General features: G+C 36.2%; 1 protein-coding gene across 11 annotated transcripts in view; it reads left to right on the top strand.

Moving 5' to 3' along the window:
- Positions 1–26,427, top strand: part of CDC42BPA (CDC42 binding protein kinase alpha) — a 314,680-nt gene that overhangs the window by 154,909 nt on the left and 133,344 nt on the right. For all 11 annotated transcript variants that reach the window (XM_033195253.1, XM_033195258.1, XM_033195259.1 and 8 more), the window contains exons 7-11: positions 3,018–3,218; positions 4,848–5,096; positions 7,974–8,053; positions 11,258–11,424; positions 18,944–19,066. In XM_033195253.1, coding sequence (XP_033051144.1) covers positions 3,018–3,218; positions 4,848–5,096; positions 7,974–8,053; positions 11,258–11,424; positions 18,944–19,066 — 820 coding nt within the window. The remainder of the gene's footprint in view (positions 1–3,017; positions 3,219–4,847; positions 5,097–7,973; positions 8,054–11,257; positions 11,425–18,943; positions 19,067–26,427) is intronic.

Here is a 26,427-nt window from a genome sequence, read left to right as displayed (position 1 = left end):
TTTGATTTTTAAAAACTTTTGTGTTGTTGATTTTTTTAGGTCTTTAATAATTTTAAACATACTTGTTTCATAGAGTGGATCTGATTGTTGTTAGGGATCTAATTGTTCTGTTTGTTGGGATTTATGAGTTACTCATAATAGACAGTTTCCTCATTTGGTTTATATTATTGGATTGTGAGCTCATATTCAGCGACATTTTGTGTTTAAGAATTATATCTGCTAAATTTGAGCATGTGTCCTCCACAGTAGATTTTAATTTGTTTTGCTTCCTAGAGGCAACTAACCTTGGGTCAGTGTTAATGCCAATTTCTTTTTCTTTTTATTTCTTTCTTTCTTTCTTTTTTTTTTTTTTTTATTATACATTAAGCTCTAGGGTACATGTGCACAACATGCAAGTTTGTTACGTATGTATACATGTGCCATGTTGGTGTGCTGCACCCATTAACTCGTCATTTACATTAGGTATATTTCTTAATGCTATCCCTCCCCTCTGCCCCCTCCCCACAATAGGCCCCGGTGTGTGATGTTCCCCTTCCTGTGTCCAAGTCATCTCATTGTTCAGTTCCCATCTATGAGTGAGAATATGCAGTGTTTGGTTTTCTGTTCCTGTGATAGTTTCAGAGAATGATGGTTTCCAGCTGCATCCATGTCCCTACAAAGGACACGAATTCATCATTTTTTATGGCTGCATAGTATTCCGTGGTATATTTGTGCCACATTTTCTTAATCCAGTCTGTCACTGATGGACATTTGGGTTGATTCCAAGTCTTTGCTATTGTGAATAGTGCTGCAGTAAACATACGTGTGCATGTGTCTTTATAGCAGCATGACTTATAATCCTTTGGGTATATCCCCAGTAATGGGATGGCTGGGTCAGATGGTATTTCTAGTTCTAGATCCTTGAGGAATCGCCACACTGTTTTCCACAATGGTTGAACTAGTTCACAGTCCCACCAACAGTGTAAAAGTGTTCCTATTTCTCCACATCCTCTCCAGCATCTGTTGTTTCCTGACTTTTTAATGATCACCATTCTGACTGGTGTGAGATGGTATCTCATTGTGGTTTTGATTGGCATTTCTCTGATGGCGAGTGATGATGAGCATTTTTTCATGTGTCTGTTGGCTGTATGAATGTCTTCTTTTGCGAAGTGTCTGTTCATATCCTTAGCCCACTGTTTGATGAAGTTGTTTGTTTTTTTCTTGTAAATTTGTTTGAGTTCTTTGTAGGTTCTGGATATTAGCCCTTTGTCAGATGAGTAGATTGCAAACATTTTCTCCCATTTCTTGGCTTGGGAACTTTTGGACCACAGAAGCGGTATGCATTTGCATCCCAAATGTTGAGACTATATGATGTAATGTTATGAATTTCTACAGGAACAATATTTTTCATTCATCACACACGAGTCAAGATAGATAAAATGTCTTGTCCTTCTCTGCTTTGTGGCAGATTTTTATAATGTACCGTCTTTCTTAAACAGTATACATTTTAGGGTGTGTATATAGGGAAGCCTTTGTCTTCAAACTCCTCACCTCATGTAAGCTAAGCATAAGGTCTTTTCTTCTGTTCCTTTGTTTTTGTTTTGTTCTTACCTTACATAAGTGTAAGGTATTCGCTTTTGTGTATGTTAAAATTCGAGAACCTAGGAAATGAAAACCAACAATTTCCCAACCCCACTGAGCTCTAATGCTTATTCTGCTGATTTTTAAGCGTTTCTTGATTACTGACCTCTAAGAATTTCTCTTTGTAAAAAAGTTCTTTTATATGTTTATACAAATAATTGTTATATTTTATCTAGCTTTTTTTTTTTTTTCCTTTTGAGACAGAGTCTTGCTCTGTTGCCCAGGCTGGAGTTCAGTGGCGCAGTCTTGCTTACTGCAAGTTCCGCCTCCCAGGTTCACGCCGTTCTCCTGCCTCAGCCTCCTGAGTAGCTGGGACTGCAGGCACCTACCACCACACCCGGCTAATTTTTTTGTAATTTTAGCAGAGATGGGGTTTCACCGTGTTAGACAGGATGTTTATATAGCATTTTTAAGAGTTTGTAATGGAAGGGTTTTTAAGTTATTTAATCTCATTACTAAAATGTAAGTCTCTCCTAATTATTCAGAATTGGAAATGTAGTCTAGAAAATCCAAAATATTAACTGATATTCTACTTTAGGAATGTTCATGTTTCAGATAAGTTCTTCTAAAACATGTAAAGGGTCAATATTCTTTTACTTCAAAGTACCTTACAACAAATATACCCAGGATTTTTCTAGTTACCTGTTTTATTTTTTCTTCCACTTTTTTTTATAGAGATAGCGTCTTGCTATGTTGCCCAGGCTTATCTCAAACTCTGGGCTGAAGTGTTTCTCCCACATTGACTTCCCTAAGTGTGAGGATTACAGATGTGAGCTACCATGCCTGGCTTTAATTACTATTTTCTAGTTAAACCTAACTTGCTATAACAAGCACTCAACTTTTTCTCTCTATTGGAACTTTAGTTTTTGAAGGATATACCTCTTCTTTTATAGTTTTTTAAATTAGTAAGTAGTTTGTTGTACATTGTTGACATTTATTTTCTTAGGTTTCTATTAAGGAGTTTAAATATAATCTCCAGGCTTTTCATAGTGTTGGCCTAAATATCAGGAGCTTTTTCCCCCCATCTCATTGTAAAATTTTCACAGCTTTATTTTTTTTTACGTGTATAGGTTTGACAGGTAATTATCAATAATGAGTGTTCTAAACCAAATATTCAGTTTGTTGTTAATGGGTATGATGGTTTTAATTGTTCCTCTCAATGTCATCAGCTATGTAACAGCTGTAATAAAAGTTCTATAGTGTTACGAAATCTGGAAAACTATTAATGTGGGGATAATACAAAATTTAACATAATATACAAGGATTATTATTTTTCAGATAATGACAAAGATGTGTTTATGAGATAATAATGTCTTGTGTATCTTAAGTAACTATTTTAAATTTAAAATTATTTTATTTCTAATATAGTAGATTAATAAAAATATAAATTTCTTCAGGTTCAGTCCTCAGTGGCTGTAGGAACCCCAGATTATATCTCTCCTGAAATCCTTCAAGCCATGGAAGATGGAAAAGGCAGATATGGACCTGAATGTGACTGGTGGTCTTTGGGGGTCTGTATGTATGAAATGCTTTATGGAGAAACACCATTTTATGCAGAATCTCTGGTGGAGACATACGGAAAAATCATGAATCACAAAGTTAGTATATTTTACTTTTGTTCAAATTAATGTGGTAAATAACACATATAATAAAATCATTTTTAAAGAGAAAATATTTTTCTAAAAACAATGAACAATCACATTTCTATCCTAGTACGGGACACGACAAACATAAATAGTCAAAAATCCATAAATTATTCATAAGTTACTAGTTCTCATTTTCGTGTATTTTATTAGAGATGCTACTAAGTAGGAAATTAAGTGGTCTCTCCAGTAGAATAACAAAGGTCCTAAGCAGAGAATTTAGCTCGTTGCTTACTATAGTATATGTATATAGTATATGTATAATCATGACTAGAATGTGTGTAAAAAAAATTTTCAACTTTAGTAGTAATAAGTGCAATACAAATTTAAAATAAGAATGAGATACTTTTTTTCTTGTCAAATTAGCAAAGATCAAAAGACAAATAGTACTCTGTACCATAAATAATGTAGTGAGATGGGCATTCTAAGTTAGGAATATAAATTGGTGTAATCTTTCTGTTCAGAAAGTATACAAGTATGCACTTAGAGCCTTAAAAAATGGTTAGAGGTTTTGATTGAGCAACTTCAGTCTAGGAATCTACCCTATGACATTTTCAGTAGAACAAAGATATATGTACAAGAATACCTACTCTAATATTATTTATGATGATAACATTAGAAGCAACACAGATAACACAACAAGAACAAATTAATGAAACTTTAATATATTTAGTACTAAGTGAAATAGACATAATAATAAGAGGAAGAAAGGTTTTATTAGCAGTCTTAGAAGATTGTGAGCAGTTGCAAAAACCTAGAATATGGATATCCAATAGAAGGGAATGATAATCTGTTCTTTTTAATTTGTTCCAGTAAAGCAATTATGATTAGTTGCTTTACATATATAAAAATCAGTTTTATAGGGTTTATGTTTTCTACCTGGTTGCAAAGACAATGTTTCAAGTAGTTACAAAGAGTTGAAAGACTGGAAATAGCAGCAAGGTTGTAAATAGCATGTACATCATTTGAATTAGAAAAGAATATTATAGTATAACATGATATTTAACAGCACAGATTACAGCTTCAGTTCAAATTCTGGTTCTGCCACTTACTAGATGTGTAATGTTGAGAAAGTTATTTGAATTCTCTGTGTCTTTATTTCTTCTATAATAGTAGCATAGTAGGAGTACCCACCTAAAATGGTTGTTTTGAGGGTTAAATGAGTTAAATGAGTAACGTATTTTAAATAGTGTCAGATACATATTATGTACTTTAAAAATATTATTAATCATTAGTATGTAACTTATATGACCATTATCAATCATCTGTGGTCGATTTAAATATTGAGTCAAATTCCACTACTTTTAAGTAATTTCTCTTCATTCTGATAGCAGTTTAAGGTATTTAAGGTATAATACATTCTTTTTTCTATAGCACATGCGTGATAACTCATATATGAAATTAAAAGTCCTAGGAAAATGATCTTCTGTCATTCATCCCTGTATTCCTTTAGTATTAGTGCTTTGCACCAACATGTTATTAGATATATTTAAAAGAAAATGTATTTTTAAGAAAATAAATAAGTCAACCAACTTATTATGTTAAACACTGATTTATATTTTGTGTCTGTTTTTCTCTGTTTAGGAGAGGTTTCAGTTTCCAGCCCAAGTGACTGATGTGTCTGAAAATGCTAAGGATCTTATTCGAAGGCTCATTTGTAGCAGAGAACATCGACTTGGTCAAAATGGAATAGAAGACTTTAAGAAACATCCATTTTTCAGTGGAATTGATTGGGATAATATTCGAAACTGTGAAGCACCTTATATTCCAGAAGTTAGTAGCCCAACAGATACATCGAATTTTGATGTAGATGATGATTGTTTAAAAAATTCTGTAAGTATGACACTGTGAAGAAGTTCTATCCCTCTGTTTCTTTCTAATATGGTTATATAGTAATTTTTTGCTTTATAAGTATTTTGCTAGGATGGTTTTACAGTTATCAGTTATCAGTCAGTGATCATGGCTTCCACTGCTTATTCTGTCACAAATCAAATTAAGAAGAAAGTTAACTGAGGTGAACATAGTTATTTGTGACTAAGAACAAAATTAAAATTCAAAGTTTTACCTCTTAGATATCTAAGTTATGCCATTAAGCTTCCTAAGAGAACAAATTAGATACTTAAAAAAGCAGATTTTATGATTGCAAAGTGAAGAGGTTGGCAAATTTCTCTCTAGAACCATAGAACTGGACAAAATTATCAAAAACAACCATGTCAGGGCTTGATACAACAATTGAAGAGAAATAAATTGAGAAGCATTTATTTGTGAAAAGCTACTGAACTTTAGTTAAAGTCACATATACCACACACTTCCATCCACACTACTGACTTGGTCTGGGACAGTAGTACTAGTAACATGGGACTGGATAGAAAAATCAGCAACTTTGCTGATACAGAGGGCAGATTCCAGGACTAAATACCCAAGCCCAGTGTGTTGCTGCTAACAATAGCTAACTTGGTAGGAAATCAATAGGGAAAATAGTCCACAGACGTGGTATAGCCCTGAGCTATAACCCTGCCTGAGGTGAATAGCAGACCTCAAGCCAATTATTTGGCCAGTCCACTAGCCAAATAATTCAACCATTCTTAGCTTGTGAGCTATGCCAAAACAGGCCAGCATAGTATATCGACCTCTGCTATAACCCTTTACATTATATGAGATTAAAATTTAGGAAAATAAGAACTTAAAATGTTTGTGCTTTTTGCCTTTTTAGTCGTCGTCGTCGTCATCTTCTTCTTCTCCTCCTCCTCCTCCTCCTCCTCCTCCTCCTCCTCCTCCTCCTCCTCCTCCTCCTCCTCCTCCTCCTCCTCCTCCTCCTCCTCCTCCTCCTCCTCCTCCTCCTTCCTCCTCCTCCTCTTCTTCTCTTCTTCCTCTTCTTCTCCTTCCTTCCTTCCTCCTTCCTTCCTTCCTCCTTCCTTCCTTCCTCCTTCCTTCCTTCCTCCTTCCTTCCTTCCTCCTTCCTTCCTTCCTCCTTCCTTCCTTCCTCCTTCCTTCCTTCCTCCTTCCTTCCTTCTTCCTTCCTTCCTTCTTCCTTCCTTCCTTCTTCCTTCCTTCCTTCTTCCTTCCTTCCTTCCTTCCTTCCTTCCTTCCTTCCTTCCTTCCTTCCTTCCCTCCTTCCTTCCTTCTTCCTTCTTCTTTCTCCTCCTCTTCCTCCCCCCCCCCTTTTTAAAAATTTTTTTATTTGAGACGGAGTCTCTCTGTGTCTCCCAGGCTGGAGTGCAGTGGCACAATCTCGGCTCACTGCAAGCTCTGCCTCCCGGGTTCACGCCATTCTCCTGCCTCAGCTTCCCGAGTAGCTGGGACTGTAGGCGCCTGCCACCATGTCCAGCTAACTTTTTGTATTTTTTGTAGAGATGGGATTTCACCGTGTTACCCAGGATGGTCTCAATCTCCTGGCCTCAGATCCGCCTGCCTCAGCCTCCCAAAGTGTTGGGATTACAGGCATGAGCCACTGCTCCTAGCCACTTTTTAGCCTTCTTAATTTGAGCTTTTATTTTCTTTTCAGTTATTTTATTTACTATGGCTTTAATTCTGTACTAAAATTTTTTATGTTGTTATATGGCTTACAATTTTTTTAAATTTTTGTGAGTACATAATAGGTACACGTTATATTACTTTTCACTGAAACTGTGAATACTCTTTTCAGTACAGTAAGCTGTGATCACTCTTTGGTAACTGTAATTATAAAACCATCCTAGTACTATATTCAAGGCAGATAAAAATTTCTCATACTTTCCTGTCTAAAGTTCACAAAGAATAATTAAATGGACTTCTCTTACCAATTTTTTATAAATAGAATTATATTTACTGTTAACAAATTGTGAATCATTCCAAATTAAATACATAGTACAGTTGATTCTAATTATTCATGGTGTTTATGTTCTATATAGTTGCCTTGAACACTATTAGCTAATATGAACCATTGCTCTGAGGGAAGTACAGGGTTAGGTTTCTGTGAGCCTCTGATCAACTGATCAATATATAGTCTTGTTTTTATGTGTGCTTCTCTTTAAAGACACTTTATATAATATATATTGTTGATTCATTAACACTGAACTCACCATTGAACTTACCACCAGCAGCACTGTAACTCGTGCCTGAATGAAGCTTTTCTAGCACATTATTTTCTCCGTAAAGGCACATCACTGTCCTCTTGCACTAGGAACACTAGACAGTGCTTCAGCACTACGCTTGGGAGCCTTTGCAAGCAGTGAATCACATACAAAGGGCCCAAAAATGTGAAATGCATGACACCAAAGAGACCCTGTAAAGGACACTTGTTTATAATATGAGCGCTTAAATGAGAAGGCAGAGCCTCTCCTGTTCAACTTCAGCTAAGAATGTGAGCATAGGACATCTCAAATTTTTCTGTGCTCTGCACATGTCTACAAATAATCATAAAATTACCACAAGTATTGATTTGGGGTTTACAAATAAATATTAGCTTCTATACAAATTTGCAAATACAGAGTACATGAATAATAATGACTGTATTCTCAATATCAGACTTTCCATCTTTAATTAGAATTTTAGAGTAGCAGTGTTCATGGTCTGAATTTTATATCACTAAACAACTATACCAAACTTATCAGTGTTTCAAAATTGAACAGTCAAAAATTTTTTTGTTAATTTTTTTGGCATTTTATATTTATAGCCAAGCCTACAGATCATAGCTATCTATTTCTTACCAGATGTTTTTTCCTCCTTTAGGAAACGATGCCCCCACCAACACACACTGCATTTTCTGGCCACCATCTGCCATTTGTTGGTTTTACATATACTAGTAGCTGGTAAGTTTGAAAAGTTAACATAGTTTGGGCGAGGTGCAGTGGCTCATGCCTGTAATCCCAGCACTTTGGGAGGCCAAGGCAGGCGGATCATGAAGTCAGGAGATTTGAGACCAGCCTGGCCAATATGGTGAAATCCCATCTTTACTAAAAATATAAAAATTAGGTGGGCATGGTGGCGGGTGCCTGTAATCCCAGCTACTCAGGTGGCCAAGGCAGGAGAATCACTTGAACCCAGGAGGTGGAGGTTGCAGTGAGCCGAGACTGCGCCATTGCACTCCAGCCTGGGTGACAGAGCGAGACTCTGTCTCAAAAAAAAAAAAGTTAACATAGTTTGGACAATTTAAAGCAAATTAAGTTGAATTGAGGTTCATAAAAAATGTATGAGAAAACTGTAAATTAAAACTTTTTAAAAAATAGAATGAGCCTACTACTGGAAATAGAAAGTTAAGCGTTACAAAATGAGTAGAATATGTGAAAATCTGAACTCATTTTGGAGGGGAAGGAATGGAACAGAGAGCTCAGAATCTATTCCTTAGCAATGAAGCAGTAATTAGAAGAGTTTCATGCTGTTGAATATTCTCTAGATGTCAAGCAGGAGAACTTTCAACCCGTTAATTCTACCATCTTTTCACTGACCCTTCCTTCACTTATATTCCCTATTTCCCCCTTACCCTGCTTAAATTCTATTGAGAATGATTATAATCACTCCTTGTATGCCGTTTCATTACTTTGACTGTCTCTAATTCTGTTATACTTGCTTTGCTAAGTCAACATTAACTATTAAAATTTTATTCTCTACCTGTACAGTTCCAAATGACTAGAAAAAATAGCTGACTATTCTTACTGGTCTACTTTAAATTCATGATTACCAACCTCAAGTGCCCCTTTTCTGACAAATATACTGTATTACTGTAGTGTATTCACTCTTCCACTCACCTAGATAACTATTTTTTACTTTCTTTTTTTTTTTTTAAGAGATGGGGTCTTATTCTGGGCAGCAGAAGGGCTGGAATGCAGTGGTGCAGTCCTAGCTCACTATAACCTCAAACCTGACCGCAAATGATCCCCCTGCCTCAGCCTCCAGAGTAGCTGGGACAATAGGCACAAGCCACCATGCCCAGCTAATTTTTAAAACGATTTAGAAATGGAGTCTTGCTGTGCTGTCTAGACTGGAGTACAATGGCACAGTCGTAGATCACTACAGCCTCCTCCTCAAGCCATCCTCTGACCTTAACCTCCCCTGTTGCTGGGATTACAGATGTGAGCCATTGCATCTGGCATATTTCTTTCTACTTGAGTTTGAAACCTCTGTCATCCTCACGTTCAGCTGACTTGCATCCCCTTTCACCGAAAGGATTGAGGCAAACCACAGACAACTTCCACAAGCTCCAGTTACCATATTTACCGCCTACTTACTGTTGGACCCAAATTCTCTGTTCTTTTCATGGATGAACTGTGCAAGCCTCTAGTAAGGCCAGTCTCTTTCATTCCTTCCTGGCTGGTCTAGTGCATGTTTTGCTTTTATGTCATGAATTTTTTCTTCTTGTGTCATCTGCATCATCAGATCATTTCTATCAGCTTACAAATGTCAGTTCCCCATCTTAATACAAAATATAAAATCTGGATTCTACTTCCTTTACCTCTTATCAACCATGTCTCTGCTCTATATTATAGAAAAATTACTTCAACTTTTGACTATATTTTGTTTATTTTTCTCATACTGTTGTTTATTGAATCCATTCCAGTCAGGTATGTGCCACCATCACTTCATGCAAACTGCTTTTATCAATGTCACTGTTGACCAACATGTTGCTAAATCTAATGATCACTTCTCAGTTCTAGTCTTACTTATTTGCTTAGTCTCATCTTATTTGCCACAGCTCCATACTTTTAAAATACCTTCTTCTCCTATCTTCTAGACACTTGACTGATTTTCTCTCACCTTGCTGGTCATTCCTTCTCAGACTCCATACCTGAACCCTCCTGACTTCCCTGACTTGTGAATATCAGAGTGTCCTATGGCTCAGTCTTTGGACTTCTCTTTTCCATCTAAACTCTCTAGTGTTCTCCCAAAGATTTGCTGATGAATCCTCAGTGTACATCTCCAGCTGAGACCTCTCCTGTCATCTACTTAAAAATCTGTCTTAACCACCCACTTACGATGTAAATAACTTTCTTTTATTTCTCTGAACCTGTTCAGGTGATCCTTTAAAAGATAATCAGAACATGTCACTCTCCTATTCAGAGCCAGTCCACCCATCCCCAACTCCAGTGGCTTCATATCAACTCCAAATCAAACTTCTTACAAGACCCTACATGACTGCCTTATTTTTATCTTTCTGAGTTTATTTTTCTCTGTTTACTTGACTCCATCCACACAGGCCTCCTTTCTGGCCTGTGAACATGCCAGACATACTCTTGTCTCAGGGCTTTAGTACTTCTGTTTCATCTACTTGGAACATTCTTTCTTTTGATATTCCCTTAAGTGGTCCCCTCACCTTTACTTAACTTTTTCCAAAGTTACTTTAGCAGTGACAGCTTTACTGACTACTTTATCTAAATTTTTATCTCCTCCCCTTCAATACTTTATTTCTCCCTTTCCTGCTTTATGTTTTCTCCTTAGCATTTAACATTTTCTAATGTAATGAATATCTCAATTATTTTGTTTATTTCTGTCTCAAGTCACTTGCTCTACATGGGCAAGGATTTTTGTCTGTTTTGTTCACCACCAAATGTCCAGCAGTTGCAGTATTTTTATTTAAATCGTATTGAATTAAAGATAGAAACTTGCTTTTGAATTTCAAATTCTAGTAAAGAGGGCCATGCCGTGGTTGGTGCTTTTGACTACTACTGTTTCACCTAGGTGGTCAGATTGTTTTAAACTACCAGTAACCCTTCAGCAAACTTCATTTTATAATTTGTGGGGTTTTTTAAATCAAAATAATTTGGGGGATATTAGGTTTTCATTTTTTCAAATGCTTCTAAAAATAGCTTTTGGTGATTTTGCAAAAAACATTTTATAATTATTCCAGCTGGCTAAGCTGCAAGATATTCAAATCTATGTTTTAAATGAGCAATTTAAAAATGTTTATGCCATAAATGTGGAGTCAGTTAAAAACAATTTTTTAAAAATGTTAACATTTTTCTTCAAACTTTTTCTCACAGTATGAACCTGCGTTTTTTTGTTGTTTTTTTTTTCTTCAGTGTACTTTCTGATCGGAGCTGTTTAAGAGTTACAGCTGGTCCCACCTCGCTGGATATTGATGTTAATGTTCAGAGGACTCTAGACAACAACTTAGCAACTGAAGCTTATGAAAGAAGAATTAAGCGCCTTGAGCAAGAAAAACTTGAACTCAGTAGAAAACTTCAAGGTAAATATATTTTCACTTTTTGAATTGTACTCACAGTGTTATGAGGTGTTTATTGTAAGTGGTTGTTTTATCTTTGGAAAAAATTATTTTAAGTGGTGAAAAATCAAGTTGTAGAAATTTATGCAGAAAACAGCATAATACCGTTTATATAAAATCACACAGTTAATAGTAAACAACAACAAAATAGCTTTTGTTTCCTGTGGGTACATATTTATGTTTATAAAAATGTGTGGGAATACCTTTGGGGATGGGGAAATGGGACCCTCCTCACTTCGTTATAGCACTTTAATGACTTTTCCTATCTTATTTGCTCAATCTTTAAGAGCTCTAGCTCCTTTCACATTGTCATTCTCTGCAGCATTGCTTCTGCCGTATTTGGTGATTTTAAAATGCACATACACATAAACTTTTTAAGATTCTGAGTGAGTTTCTTTATTCTTCACCTTCAATGATTGTTTTCTCCATTTCATTTCATCCAATCCATCCTATGGTAGTAAGATATGTCTTAAGATTACCATATCTAAAACTCATTAATTGCAGTTTCCAGCCAATCTTTTATAATCTCCTGCTCATAATTTTCTAGTGCTCTCTCTCTCTGACCCCTTAACTCCAATATTCCTTCACTGCCACCATTACCTACAAGTCTATCACCAATTTAACTCTTCTATTTATACCCTCATTTTTCATTCTCTAGTCAGCCATAATCATACCCTGGCGTATACCTTCAAATCTATTGTTCCGCTTTCTCTTTGTCAAATATCTTTGGCAGAACCCCAACCGTATTTGAATACAACTTTGTGTCTTCGACTCTCCAGCTGAAGACAGCTTACTTAAAACACCCACAACATATTGACCAATAATATTAATTCAGATTCACAGACACTCACCTCAGGTCAGCTCTTCATGCTGCCTAGCAATCCTACTTTGTTCCCCTAGTCTGTTTCCCTATCCTGTGCTGTAAAATCCAGTGATCATTTCTGTCTTCACCTTTTAACCTATCAGCAATATTTGATCCTGTGGACCATTTATTCCTCCTGATAATGCCTTTTTTTGGGGGGGGGCTTCTGGGGCACTTTATCTCCTGGTTTTCTTTTTCCTCATAAACCAGTCCTTCCCTGTCTCGTTTGCTAAGTTTTCCTTAACTCTTTGACCTTTGAATGTTAGAATACTCTCTACTTGAAGCAAGTCTGTAGTTGAATGAGGCCTTCAATGAAAGTTTTCCAGACCATCCTATTTATAATTTAATCATGTATATATCCCCAGTACTACTATCTACTTTTTCTGCTTTTTTTCTCTAAAATAAAGGATGTCACATATTATATATTTTACTTAACGTATTTTGTGAATGAAGGAATGTATTTATGGACAGATGATCAGGAACTTGTAACTCCTAGGAAAGAAATAATCAAAGTTTTATAATCACAGAATTTTACTGTCATAGTTTTAGAGGCCAAGTAGAGAAAAAGTCTGTGTAGACATCAATAGAATGGACTATTTTCTGTTTTTCCATAAGTTGTTAAGATCTCTGCAATGAATTACTTCCCTTTTGTGACTGAAATTTTTCTGTTTGTTTTTTTATGTGGTGATATAGCAAAGTGTGCAAGCATTCTACTCTTAAGTGTAAGCCTAATAAATGTTTGTATATGTGTACACTAATGTAACCTTCACCCATATTCATGTGTAGAATATTTCCAGCATAGGGTAAAGTCCTCACATGCCACTCCCCAGTTTGTAACTTAACACTATGAAATAAACATCATCCTAATTTCTTTCACCATTAATGAATTTTTACCTGTTTTTGAACTTCATATAAATGGTATCATACAGTATATTCTCTTTTGTGTATGGCATCTTTCACTTGTTGTTTTTCAAAATTCACCCATGTTTTATATATATCAGTAGTTTGCTCTTTTTTTTTTTTTTGTACTGCTGTTTAGTATTTCATTGGGTATAAGCACTAAAAAATTGCCCAGTCTGTTGTTGGTAAATATTTGGGTTATTTCCAGATGTTGACTACTATAAGTAAAGTTCCTGCAAATGTGCTTATATATTTATTTTGATGGTCCTATATACTATTTCTTTCAGATATGTACCTGGGAGTAGAATTTCTGGGCCATATAGTAGAGGATTTTCAGCTTTAGAAGATATTGTCAAAGAGTTTTCCAAAGTGATTATACCAATGTATAGTTCTACTAATAATTTACGAGTTCTACTTTCTTCAGCTCCCCACCAGAACTTGATATTGTCAGCATTTTTAACTTGTAGTCATTCTGGTAGAAGTATAGTGATGTCCTGCTGTGATTTTAATTTGCATTTTCCTGATGGATAATGAGTTTGAATGTCTTTTCATATATTTACCATCCATTTGGATATCTAGTCTTTTGAAGTTCTGGTTCGAGGTTCTTGCCCATTTTTCTGTTAGGTCTTCATATATCTTTTTCTTAATAATTTGTATGTTACTACTTCACAAACAACGTAGAAACCTTTAGACAGCTCCTTGTATTACTGTTGTTATGTAGTTTACCTTAATCTGTGTTATAAATCTTTTAATACAGTTTACTCGATTGTTGCTTTACGTTTACTCGTTAATTTTAAGTATCTTTTAATTTACCCATTTATTTACCCTTTTGGTGCTTTTTATTTCTCCCTAAATTCCATGTTTCTATCTGGAATCATTTTTCTTTAGCCTAAAAACTTCCTTTATTGTTTTCTTGTAATGTGAGTGTGTTGTGACAATTCTCAATAGGGTTTTGTTGATGTGAAAATGTCTTTATTTTTACCTTCATTTTTGAAGAATACTTGTATTGGATTAGAATTCTAGCTTGGCAGCTTTTTCTTTCAGAGCTCTACATGTATTATTTTATTCTTTTCTATAATAGCTTCCATAATATTTCTTGAGAAGCCAGCTGTTAATCTTAATCTCTTGAATGTAATGTATATGTTTTCCCTTCTGGCTGCTTTCAGGATTATGTCCTTAACTTCAGTTTCAAATAGTTGGACTGTGATTCACGTACGTGTAGCTTTCTTTGTATTAACAGAAAATCCTGGTTGAGATTCACTGAGCTTTTGCAATCTTGTTTGATGTCTTTTATCAGTTTTGCAAAATTCTAAGCCATAGTCTCTGTAGATACTGTTTTGCCTCATGCACTTTCTCCTCTCCTTCTGGAGCTGTAATTGCATATATGTTAGATGGTATCTCACATTTCCTTTATACTCTGTTCTGTTCCTTCCATTCTTTCTTTTTTTGTGTGTGCTTCATTAAGATATTTTCTATTGATCTGCCTTGAGGTTCACTAGTTCCGTCTTCTGCTATATCCATTTTGCTGTTAAGTCCATCTGATTAATCTTAATTTCAGATATTGTCTTTTTGGTTAAAGTTTATTCATTTGATTCTCTCAGTTGCAGTTTTCTGTTGAAATTTCCCCATATTTTTGTGTATTTTTTCGCTATTTTCTGTAACATTTTAATAATATTTTGAGGTCCTTGTCTGTTAATTTCAACAACTGTGAACCTGCCTTTCTGTTTTTTTCTTCCATTTGTCATGCTTTTCTGCTTTTCCAAATGTCTCATGTGAAAGATGTCATGAATAAAAATAACATAGAGAAGCAAGTTTATATTATTTTTGCCCCAGAGAGGTTTCTCCCTTTTCATTCCATCAAGAATTGAGCTTGGACAAGCGTAAATTGCATTTTTTTTTTTTTTTTTTTGAGACAGAGTCTTGCTGTTGCCCAGGCTGGAGGGCAGTGATTTGATCTCGGCTCACTGCAACCTCTGCCTCCTGGGTTCAAGCGATTCTCCTGCCTCAGGCTCCTGAGTAGCTGGGACTACAGGTGTGTGCCACCACGCCTGGCTAATTTTTTGTATTTTTAGTAGAGATGAGGTGTCATCGTGTTAGCCAGGATAGTCTCGATCTCCTGACCTCGTGATCTGCCCGCCTCAGCCTCCCTAAGTGCTGGGATTACAGGCATGAGCCACTGTGCCCGCCTTTAAATTGCATTTTTAATTAGATTCAAACCTACCTTTGATTTCAAATGCCCAGAAACGGGAGCTGGATAGAGCCTAGTTGGGCCTCTTTCTCCTTCACTTCCTAAACTATGGGAGATTTATTCTGCTCTTCAGCCTTCTGCCCTATACCATTTCCAAATTTGATAAGTGTCTTGATGAAGAGACTGGCCATGTATTTGAAGCAGCTTCTCTTCCTCAAGCAGCTCTTCATCTCTGAAATAATTCTATACTATCGGAGATTTCTGTCTGACTTTTCAAAGCTCCCTAACTTCCCATGCAGCCCCCAAGTACAACAATTAAAATATACCATGGGAATGAAAGCACCATATGCTTACGGACTTTGAGATTTCCAGATTGTTGGCATCATCCCCGCACATCCTCCAGAAGCTTCAGTGATTTTTCTTTCCAGCATGTTATCTCTCAATTTAAAGGCCAGGCTTGAACCTAAGTACGCTCACAGAAATGGATAAGGCTTCCAGGTAAGAAGCAGTTGTAATAGCCTCTTCACCTCAGAATGCCTCACTTCCCTGGCTCACTTCCCCACCTCTGACTGAGAAAGCACAGAAAACTAAGTAAAATAAACCAAAGATGTTTTTAAAAATAAGATTTTTTCAAATTATGTACTGAATTTTTACTTTTTACAGCAGGAGAAACAAAGCAGTGACCTGTTGCTTCCTAGTCCATCCCCTTATGACTAAGAATTTCCTGTGTTTTGGTTTTTTTTTTTTTTAATGTTTTGAATTCTTTAATTTGTTCTTAGTATTTTTACATGTATAGTATCGTCTACACAGAGCAAAGCGAGCAAAAATGTAAGATCATTGCCTTTTGGCATGAATACTTGTTTCATAGCAGTGACATAGATTAACATTTAAACTGATTCATTCATTTATCAGCTATTTATTGAGTATCAAACAGCCAGGAACTGTTCTGCACATAACTAGTAACGTAATAAAAAACAGATAAAGACAAAAATACCTCCCCTTGTTATGTTTCCTTTCTACTTTGAGGAGACAGACAAATAAATCACATACAAAGTAGGGTCATCCACTGAGAGTAAGGAAGGTAGAGGAGATAATAGATATTTGACAAGAAAAAGAGAAAATGTGAAATGGTCAGTATAGAGACAAAAAGAGTAAATGAGCCAGGGAAATAGTTTAGGATCGCCAGATATTTCCATGTTATTTAAGTTTAGTAATCATGAGTTTTAAATGACTGTGTATTTTTTTCAGTCATTTTTAGCTACTTGAGTAAAATCATAGAGTAGGAGGAGAGTAGAAATTAGCCAAGATTGAGGGCCTTCTAGAATAAGTACAATGGAGGAGAGAAGGGTAAAGAAATGGAAGGTGTTTGCAAAACAGTGATGGACCAAAGAATCTAACCAGGGTAAGTAAGGAAGTAAAGAGGAAAAAAATGGAAAGTGTTGGGAACACATTGATTGGTATTTGTGGTGGAAATGAAGAATTGTTGAAGTGGTCCCTGGAGTAGTAAGCTGTACAGATAAGAGAGATGATTTTGGAGGCCATGCCGTTATTGATAATGACAAAGTGTATAGTAGAATTTCTTAATTGGTGAACCACAAGCATTTGGGGTGAGGTAGTTTTTTCACATGAGAGAGAGTTTCACACTCTGAGATACTGAACATTCTGAGTTTCCAGATGTTAAATGCTTGTAGCAGTCTCCTCATGTACTGTGTCAACAACTGACTCCCCTTCTGTCCCCTTCACATGAGGTGATGGTACACCGGCAGTAGAGAACCACTAGTTTAGGATGTGGCCAGTTAATCTGATGGTTATACTGGAGAGAAGTCTATCAGCTAGATTGTTTTGGGCTGCAGATGTGAGAATTCTTAAATAATAAGGATTTATTTTCTCACTTAAGAAGCCAGAAGTAAATGGTTTCAGTGCCAATTTTGGGGTAGCTGCCCTATTAATTTCTTGGCTTTCCTTGATTCCACAATATTGTGGAACTTTCAGATGTAAACTTTGGAAGGTAAGACCTCCCTTCATACACCAGATTCACTTCATATACCATCTGACAGACATACCAGGCATTTGAGTTATCACATGGTGACGTTCCCAGCTAGGACAAAAAGGAGCCAAATAGATTCATTGGCAGAGTACACCAAGAGTTCCATCTTCAGATCTGCACATATCCAGAGACTCAGAAAGTGGAAAGATTCATTTAGTTTCATATATCTTTCATTTAATGGGAGATTAAAACCTCTCCCTGAAGCCCCCTAGTGGACTTCTTCTCAAGGTACCATTTAAGTTCTAACTAGGTCTCATACCTAATTCTTGACCAACACTTGCAATGGGGAATGGAATTATTATGATTAATTTAAACCAGCCAGTTTTGACTGGGCCCACCTTGCCTATGCACACTGTAGCCTGATAATTGAATTTGGTTCACAAGGAAGAAGAGATAAGTAGATGCTGGGTAAAAACCATCAGTACACACGTACATATGCACACACAAATCAGTAATGATTTGCACTAACTCATAAAGAATTATGGTAAGGGAGAGACTTATTATGTAAGAATCCCTCCATAAATAGCAGAACACCTATTTTAGAACAAAGGGCAATTTCATTTCTGGTGTAAAATGGTAAAAAATATTTTCTTTGTTCCATATCTTTTGATGATATCTGGGAATAAGCCTCAATAGACTTACTGTTCTTTAAAACCTTGTGTTTTCTAATTAGAACTGCAAGATAAATTAATATTTTCTATTTTAACTAAATATTTTAGCTAAATTGTTGAGCCATAGTTACCTGTAGATGGGCCTCAACTTTCAGACATAAAATTTGGAAGGCCAGCACTTCTGCATATGTATATTACCATGCCTAACCCTCCTTTTGTAAACCCAATTCAGTTCTTCATATAGCATCTGACTGACATACCAGGCTTTTGAGTTATCACATGGTGATGTTCCTACTAGGAGAAAAAGGAGCTACGTAGTTGATTCACTGGCAGAGTACACCAACAGTATTTAAAACCAAAAATTATTAGAAGGTGGATTCTTTCATATATATATATATATATATGCAGCAGATTTTTTTTTTTTTTTTTTTTTTGATAGAGTCTCACTTTGTCTCCCAGGCTGGAGTACAGTGCCATGATCATGAGTCACTACCACTTCAACCTTCCAGGCTCAAGCAGTTCTCCAATCTGAGCCTCCTGAGTAGCGGGACTTCAGGCATGTGCCACTATGCCCTGCCAATTTTTATATCTTTTGTAGAGAAAGGGTCTCACTCTGTTGCCCAGGCTGGTCTCATACTCCTGGACTCAAGTGATCCTCCCACTTCGGCCTCCCAAAGTGCTGGGATTACAGGCATGAACTACCATGCCTGGCCTGATTTTTTATGACTTAATTTTTACGTATTCACATGCTTTTTATCAGTGAGTAGATGTTTTGTTCTATAAATTGTGTAAGAATTTCTCTGCAAAAAATACAGTGTTATTAGTGTTAAGAATTTGAAGTATGGTGATATTTTTATTTATTCTTTTTTTTTAAGAGTCAACACAGACTGTCCAAGCTCTGCAGTATTCAACTGTTGATGGTCCACTAACAGCAAGCAAAGATTTAGAAATAAAAAACTTAAAAGAAGAAATTGAAAAACTAAGGAAACAAGTAACAGGTAAATATCTGTGATTCACTGCTAATTCAATTTAGGAAATGTTTAAAAAATGGTTTATTCACGCAAAAAACATCTATTGAGAACCTGTCTGTGTTATGTGATGTGAGTTGCATGGTAGTCAGGGAAGGGCAAATAAGAATGGGTTCTGCTCTCAAGGAGGTCACATTTTGGTCTGGGAAACAGATAAACAGTTATTGCAATACGTATGAAAAGGCTATCAGGAAAAATAAATGGAGATACGTGGAGAGTACATAGAGGATCACCTAACCCAGACTTCTGTGAATAAGGATGGCTTTTTTGGAAGGCCTGTTCATTTTGGAATTTTTCTGGCAAAGCATATTTGTGAGGAGAGGAAAAGGTGAGTAAGGTGTGAAGAAGGACACTAGAGACAAGCAGAGTGCATGTATACAGGCATCAAGAAAATTTATTTTATTTGTTATGCAATTATTTTTTCCTTGTATTACTGAGATTAAAATTAAATTTGACAGGTGTTTGTATACCTATTATTCATTTATTGCATTTATTCAATAAATATATATTTAGCACCTGCTGTGTAGCAGGTGTTGTTTTAGGCTCTTGGGATTCAACTTAAGCACAACAACTTTAAACAAAAAATCTTTGCTTTGGCCTAGGTAAAGGACAGAAAACAGAAACCAGTAAATATATAACTTTGTAAATGATACAATATGTTAGAAGGTAATAAGTGCTTTAAAAATAAGAATAGAATAAGGAGAATTAGTCAGATGTGCAAAATGAGGAATTTTATCATTTTAAGTATAGTGCTCCAGGGCTAGGCCTGAGAAGGTGACATGTTAGCAAAAATTTAAAGAAGGCAAGGAGGTTAGCCATACAATTATCTGGAAAATACATGTTCCAAGCAGAAGGACTGGTACAAAGACTCTAAAATCGAATGTGTCCCAGGTGTTCCAGTAAAACAGAGTACTGCATGGCTGAAGCAGAATGAGCAAGCAGGGAGAATGGAAGGAAATGAGAACTAAAGGGGTGAAATGGGCTTGTTGCCTGATCAGTAGAGCCTTACTGATTGTCATAAGGTCTTTGGTTTTTACTCAGAATGAAATGGCAGTTTTTTGCAGGGTTTAGAGGCATTACATGATCTGAATAAGTAGAGGGATAGGAAGAGAGAGCAGAAGGTACTGTTTTAACGAGAATGGTCAGGCCTCTCCAGAAAGGCAGTTTTAGGCAAAAATAAGTAAAAGAGAAGAAATAATCTAATGTAGCATCTTTTATAAAAGTGACTATTTAAAATGCCATATTAGCACTTTGTTTATTTTAAATATATGGAGATCTTAATTTTGAGCATAATTTGTGAATCCTCTTTTGTGTTTTTAAGAGGCTGTCCTAAGAAATATCTATATATCTAATCTCTGTTACTTTTATCTTTCCAAAAGTAAGTTGTTATAGATTGGGAACGTGATAACTGAATCATGGACTTTGCTTTGGTACCAACAGTAACATTAAGAGTGTCATTGAATGTCTACGTTAGAGTTGTATGACACTAAAAAAGCAGTGGAACAGAAGACCAGCTAGAATGGTCAGTGATTTGTCTTCAGAGAGGCAATAGGGATTTGGAAAACTTATTCATAAGCCTGTCTCTTCTCTTTTTAATAGTAGAATGTGGCTTTGAATGGCAGTAGCTTTTGAAAGCTTGCTAATTAATTTTAAAACTGCCTTGAAATAGATGATATTGATGTAAAATATTCAAATCAATAATCTAGTTGTTATGTCATTCACCAAAATAGTTGTGAGCTTCTTTGTTAGCTCTGTATAAGAGCTAAATTTTTCAATCTTAAAACGTTTTGCTGTCATTCACAGTAATGTTCTGGCACTATCCAAAGGAAACTTGTGTTGATGTCTAACCCATTATATATAGAATCATGATAAGTAATTTCATTTTCTGAGCAATTCCAAATAGTATTGTATTTTTAATTTTATTGTTCATGTGTTTATTGCTATTATATAGAAATATAGTTGATTTTTACATGTTTATTTTGTATTCTACAGTGTTACTACACTCCCTTATTAGTTGTAAGAGGGCTTTAAAAAAATAGATTATTTGGGATATTTAATTCTGACAATCATGTCATCTGCAGGTGGGAACAGTTTTATTTCTCCCTTTCTGATCTATATGCTTTTTGTTTCCTTTTCTTGCCTTATTGCAAGAACTTGCAGCACTATGTTATGCTAAAGAAGAATGATGAGGAGAACATTCTAGCTTCTCAATCTTGGGGAAAAGCATTAGTTTCCCTCTGTTTTTGTATTTCTAAGGGTTTTTAAAATCATTAATGGGTGCTAAATTTTGTCAGATGCTTTTTCTGTATCAATTGATATGAACATATGATTTTCAAAAAATAACCTGTTAATATGGTGAATTACATTGGTTGATTTTAAAGTATTGAGCCAGCCATACATCCCTCTTGTAAACGGTGGTCATGGTGTACAATTATTTTTATATGTTGCTGAATTCCATTCCTAATATATTTTTAAGGATTTTTGCATCTGTAGACATGAAGGATATTAGTCTTGAGTGTTCTTTTTGTTTTCTTCTTTTTCCTTTCTTTCTTTCTTGTACTAGCTGTTTCTCTGTCAACATAGCTGTTGGCTACTGTCACCAGCAGCCACCAGAGGCCTGAACAAAAGAGGACTAGCAGGGGATCCACCTGCATGCATCCTTTCTGAAGCAGCCTTGCAGTCAGGAGTCAGATTGCTGGTACAGCGTCAATGACAACCTCAATGTGAACATTTAAGAGTTTTTAGTGCTTACAGACATTGTGGCACATGGCATGCCTGGAGGCCACACACCTGGAGGTCAGGGAGTGCAGGGAGACAGAGAGCCTTGAGCCAGGAGAGCATGGCAACTAGCAGTATATATTAGGGAATAGGGTGTAGGTCACTTTTAAGTTTGGAAGCCAGTGCTTGAATGGTCCCTTTAGAGGAGGTGACTGGAAGGCAGGATCCCAGTCTGCTAGATGGGAGAGATGTCTCCAGCTTGAGCCCCTTGGGTGTGGTGTAGAATTGAAACTGCATCAAGAGTGACTAAACCCTGCCTCTGAAACAAGAAACCTAAACCCGCATTCAAAATGGATGCTGAGGCAGCATAAAATTATTATAAAATTATACATTTATTATAAATGATTTATTTTAACGTAAAATTAAATATGCTGTAAATTTATAAATACACTTGATCCTTGAGCAACATGGATTTGAACTGTGTGGATCTACTTATATGCAGATTTTTTTCCCAACCACATAGAGATTGAAAATACAGTATGCTTGGGATCCGAAAGTCAACCCAGGTTGGAGGTAGAAGTCCAGGTTTCCCGTGTGGTTTCCACTGACAATGTGTGTGAGGGGAGGCTTGTTGTCAGCCAGTGAGGGTTAATGTCCTGTCTTTTTGTGACACCACTCTTTTTTTTTTTTTTTCCAATTTGGAGATAGAGTCTCACTCTGGCTAGAGTGCAGTGACACGATCTCAGCTCACTGCAACCACCATCCCCCAGGTTCAAGCAATTCTTGTGCCTCATCCTCCTGAGTAGCTGGGACCACACCCGGCTAATGTTTTGTATTTTTAGTAGAGATGGGGTCTTGCTGTGTTGCCTGGGCTGGTCTCGAACTCCTGTCTTCTAGTGATTCACCCTCCTCAGTTTCCCAAAGTGCTGGGATTATAGGCATGAGTAACCACACCCAGTGTTTTTCTGACACCACTTTTGCAGATGTGTTTGAGCATCTCATTATAGCCTCATGAGGTTGGAAATGTAGCCCCCCTGCACTTGTCCATTGTTGACATTGGTGACATGGGACCAGTTTTTTTCTGTGATGTTTATCTCAAGTAGAATTGTTATTTTCTATGAGTTTTCTATCTTCCTGGTCTACCCCTTTCCTAATCCTTTGGCTAGAAAGAGCAGGCTTTTGTTGGGGCTTTTTCTCTTTATAGCTGTTGTCATTTATGGGTTATCATCTTTAGCTCTAATTCTGGGGTATATGAACCAAGAAGAAACCCCAGAAAACTCAACCGTTACGTTATTTATCAGGTCCCAATGTCCTGAGGAAGTTTTTTTCTTCACATTTCAGAGTCGTCTTATGTTTGTTTTACGTATAATGTCTAGGGTTTTAAGTTATACTTAATGGGAAGAATGGGAAATATATCTATTCCGTCTTCCCAGAACTTGAAGTCTCCAGAGTAAGCTTTAAAAATGTAAGTCTGTTCATGTCACAGCTTCAACATAAATATATTCAGTGGACCCCCATTGCCTGCAGGATAAAGTAGAAATTTCTCAGTTCTAATACAAGGCCCTTCATTATTATGCATGTATTTGCCTCTCGAGCTTTGTCTCTTGTTAATACTCCCTTGTCCAGTGATTCCAGCCATACTGAATCACCCCGTGATGCTCCACTTCCTTCACATACTGTCTTTTTCCTTCCCTTTCTTTTTTCCTTCCCTTTTTAACAAAAAATACAAATTGAGTGCTCTCCTTAGGACCTGCCTGATGAGTAGCCCCAACTTTAATTTGGCTCTGAAGAAAAAAGTATCCAAAATACCTTCAATCTGTCATTCCTCCAGATACTTCTTGAGCAAAGTCTTTGTGTATACAAATACCCACCATTAATGACTGGTTATCTTGTGTTTCCCAACAGCAGTGTTCTCCAATATTTTTAAGTTCCTGGAAAAAAAAGCAACAAATTTATAATTTTTGACAACTTCTTTTTAATATTTGCTTCTTTACCATACTCTGAGCTCCTAAAGGTTAGGAAGCAGGTTATAGTAGGTTTTCCTACTACATTCCTAATGCCAAGCTTATTGCCAGTATTGTATAACAGACACTAAATATATATTTGTTGAGTATCAGCAGACAAAAATAAAATTTTTTTAATAAAAAGTTCATACCTCATTTAATATTTTTGTATGAGAAAATAGGATTTTTTTGTTTCCTAAATGAAAAATTTATTATAATCTATAATGTACTTTTGAAACTCTGATTCTTATGTTGCCTTGAGGTTGGGGATAAGTGTCTCTATGTACTGTTTCTGTTTGTCCAACCCTAAACTTAACACATACACAGACATACACACACACACACACACACACACACACTCTCTCTCTCTCTCTCTCTCTCCTTCCCTCTCTCCCCTGTGAATAGGTGTATTGATAATAAGGGAGCCTGTTTTTACTGATTATAATTAGAAGTAAAGTTTCTTCACATCTCAGAAGAGTTACATAATGGGAAAAATGAAAATATCCATCTTGTGGATCAGGGAAATGTTTTGGTTGTTCTGCCAACCTCCTGCTGGCTCCAGTCTTAACACCTTTCCAGTTTATAGTGTTCCACTTTGTATACTGCTTTAATCATGCCCATTTTTTGACCTCAGTTCCTATAGCACATATAGCCTGCCACACAATTTGCATTTGATTTTCTACGTTATTATTTTTTAAAAGAGTGTTTCTGTTGTCTAACTTATCTCCTTCAAGACAGAGACCATATTTTATATTTCTCTTCCATGCCATACAGCACCAAGAAAATAACCCCATATGTATGATACCTTCATTAAGTCCTCATTACTAACAAGTTGAATTTTACAGTCCTAAATAGCACCTGTGAGCTAAGAACCATTTAGTTGGTATCAGCTAACCCAGTTTCCTAGTACAGCTTTTTCTTTTGAGACAGAGTCTCATTTTGTCACCCAGGCTGGAGTGCAGTGATGCGATCTTGGCTCACTGCAGCCTTCGCCTCCTGGGTTCAAGTGATTCTCTTGCCTCAGCCCTTCTCAAGTAACTGAGTTTATAGGTGTGTGCCACACCTGGCTAATTTTTGTATATTTACTAGAGCTGGGGTTTCACCATGTTAGCCCGGCTGGTCTTGAACCCCTGACCTAAGGTGATCTGTCTGCCTCGGCCTCCCAAAGTGGTAGGATTACAGGCATGAGCCATGGTTCCCGGCCTACTACAGCGTTTTCTATTTGTTCACTATAATTAATTTTTAACAACTTTATCTAAATGTCATGGCTAATTGTGTTGGATATTTTTAATAGTCTCTGGATTTCTTTCAGAATTTTAGCCATATTTGCTATTTGTTGTAGTGAAAGTAAAGGCTCTGCTGCTTTACCCATTTTATAGCATTTGACCAAAGTTCAAAGCATTCTGGATTTTTCTTGATATGGGGTGTTCATCTTTTGGGAATGCAACATTCTGTGTTTTCCAAATTACGAGTGCTGTGTTTCCCTCCATAATGGAGGATTTTGTGAAATATTGGGGGAGGGGTTATCTTTTCCAACACTTCTTAATCTAGTACATTCTTTTGTACTTCTCATAATTCACATACTGTTGTTTAAATGAATGTTTTGAGCTTTTTTCACTTTTGAAAAGTGTCTGAAATATAAAACAGGGAAATTTGACATGTATTTCTCCAACAACTCCATTGCAAAGCAGCCAAAATGAAATGACTGTGGTGAAAACTAAAATTAACACTGTATTGAAATAAATCAGTAAAAATATCCTTAAAGCTTTTAGATGCTATCCCATGTTATAAACTTTATAACGTAGAAAATCAAGGCTGTTATAAACTTTATATGATAGGGAAATTTTATGAAAAAGCTGTACTAGGAAACTGGGTTAGCTGATACCAACTAAATGGTTCTTAGCTCACGGGTGCTATTTAGGACTGTAAAATTCAACTTGTTAGTAATGAGGACTTAATGAAGGTATCATACATATGGGGTTATTTTCTTGGTGCTGTATGGCATGGAAGAGAAATATAAAATATGGTCTCTGTCTTGAAGGAGATAAGTTAGACAACAGCAACACTCTTTTAAATTTTATGAAATACTGAATTTTTTTGTTTCTCAGAGCTGTTGAAATAAGTCAGTAACAATAATTTCTGAAAAAATTGAACATGTTAGAGAAGAACACTTCAAAAGTAGAAGAAAGAAAGTGTGCTCAGAATGGATTACTAAATGTACCATAATGCTACTCTAAATTGATTTTCCTTAACCATAAAGTTTAATTAAAATGAACCAGAAAGTGACAGAAGTCAGCTGCTTTACAGGCTATATTTTTACTCTTAATTATGAGAAATAACAAAAGTAAATTGATATTTACTTTAGAAATTGTTGAAATCCAGGCCAGGCGCGATGACTTATGCCCGTAATCTCAGTACTTTGGGAGGCTGAGGTGGGTGGATCACCTGAGGTCAGGAGTTGGAGACCAGCCTGGCCAACATGATGAAACCCCATCTCTACTAAAAATACAAGAATTAGCCGGGCATAGTAGTGGCAAGTGTCTGTAATCCTAGCTGCTCAGGAGGCTGAGGCAGGAGAATTGCTTGAACCTGGAAGGCGGAAGTTGCAGT

Source organism: Trachypithecus francoisi, unplaced genomic scaffold, assembly GCF_009764315.1.
Source record: "Trachypithecus francoisi isolate TF-2019V2 unplaced genomic scaffold, Tfra_2.0 Lachesis_group5, whole genome shotgun sequence".
NCBI classification, from domain to species: Eukaryota; Metazoa; Chordata; class Mammalia; order Primates; family Cercopithecidae; genus Trachypithecus; species Trachypithecus francoisi.
This window is presented reverse-complemented; position numbering and strand designations above follow the sequence as displayed.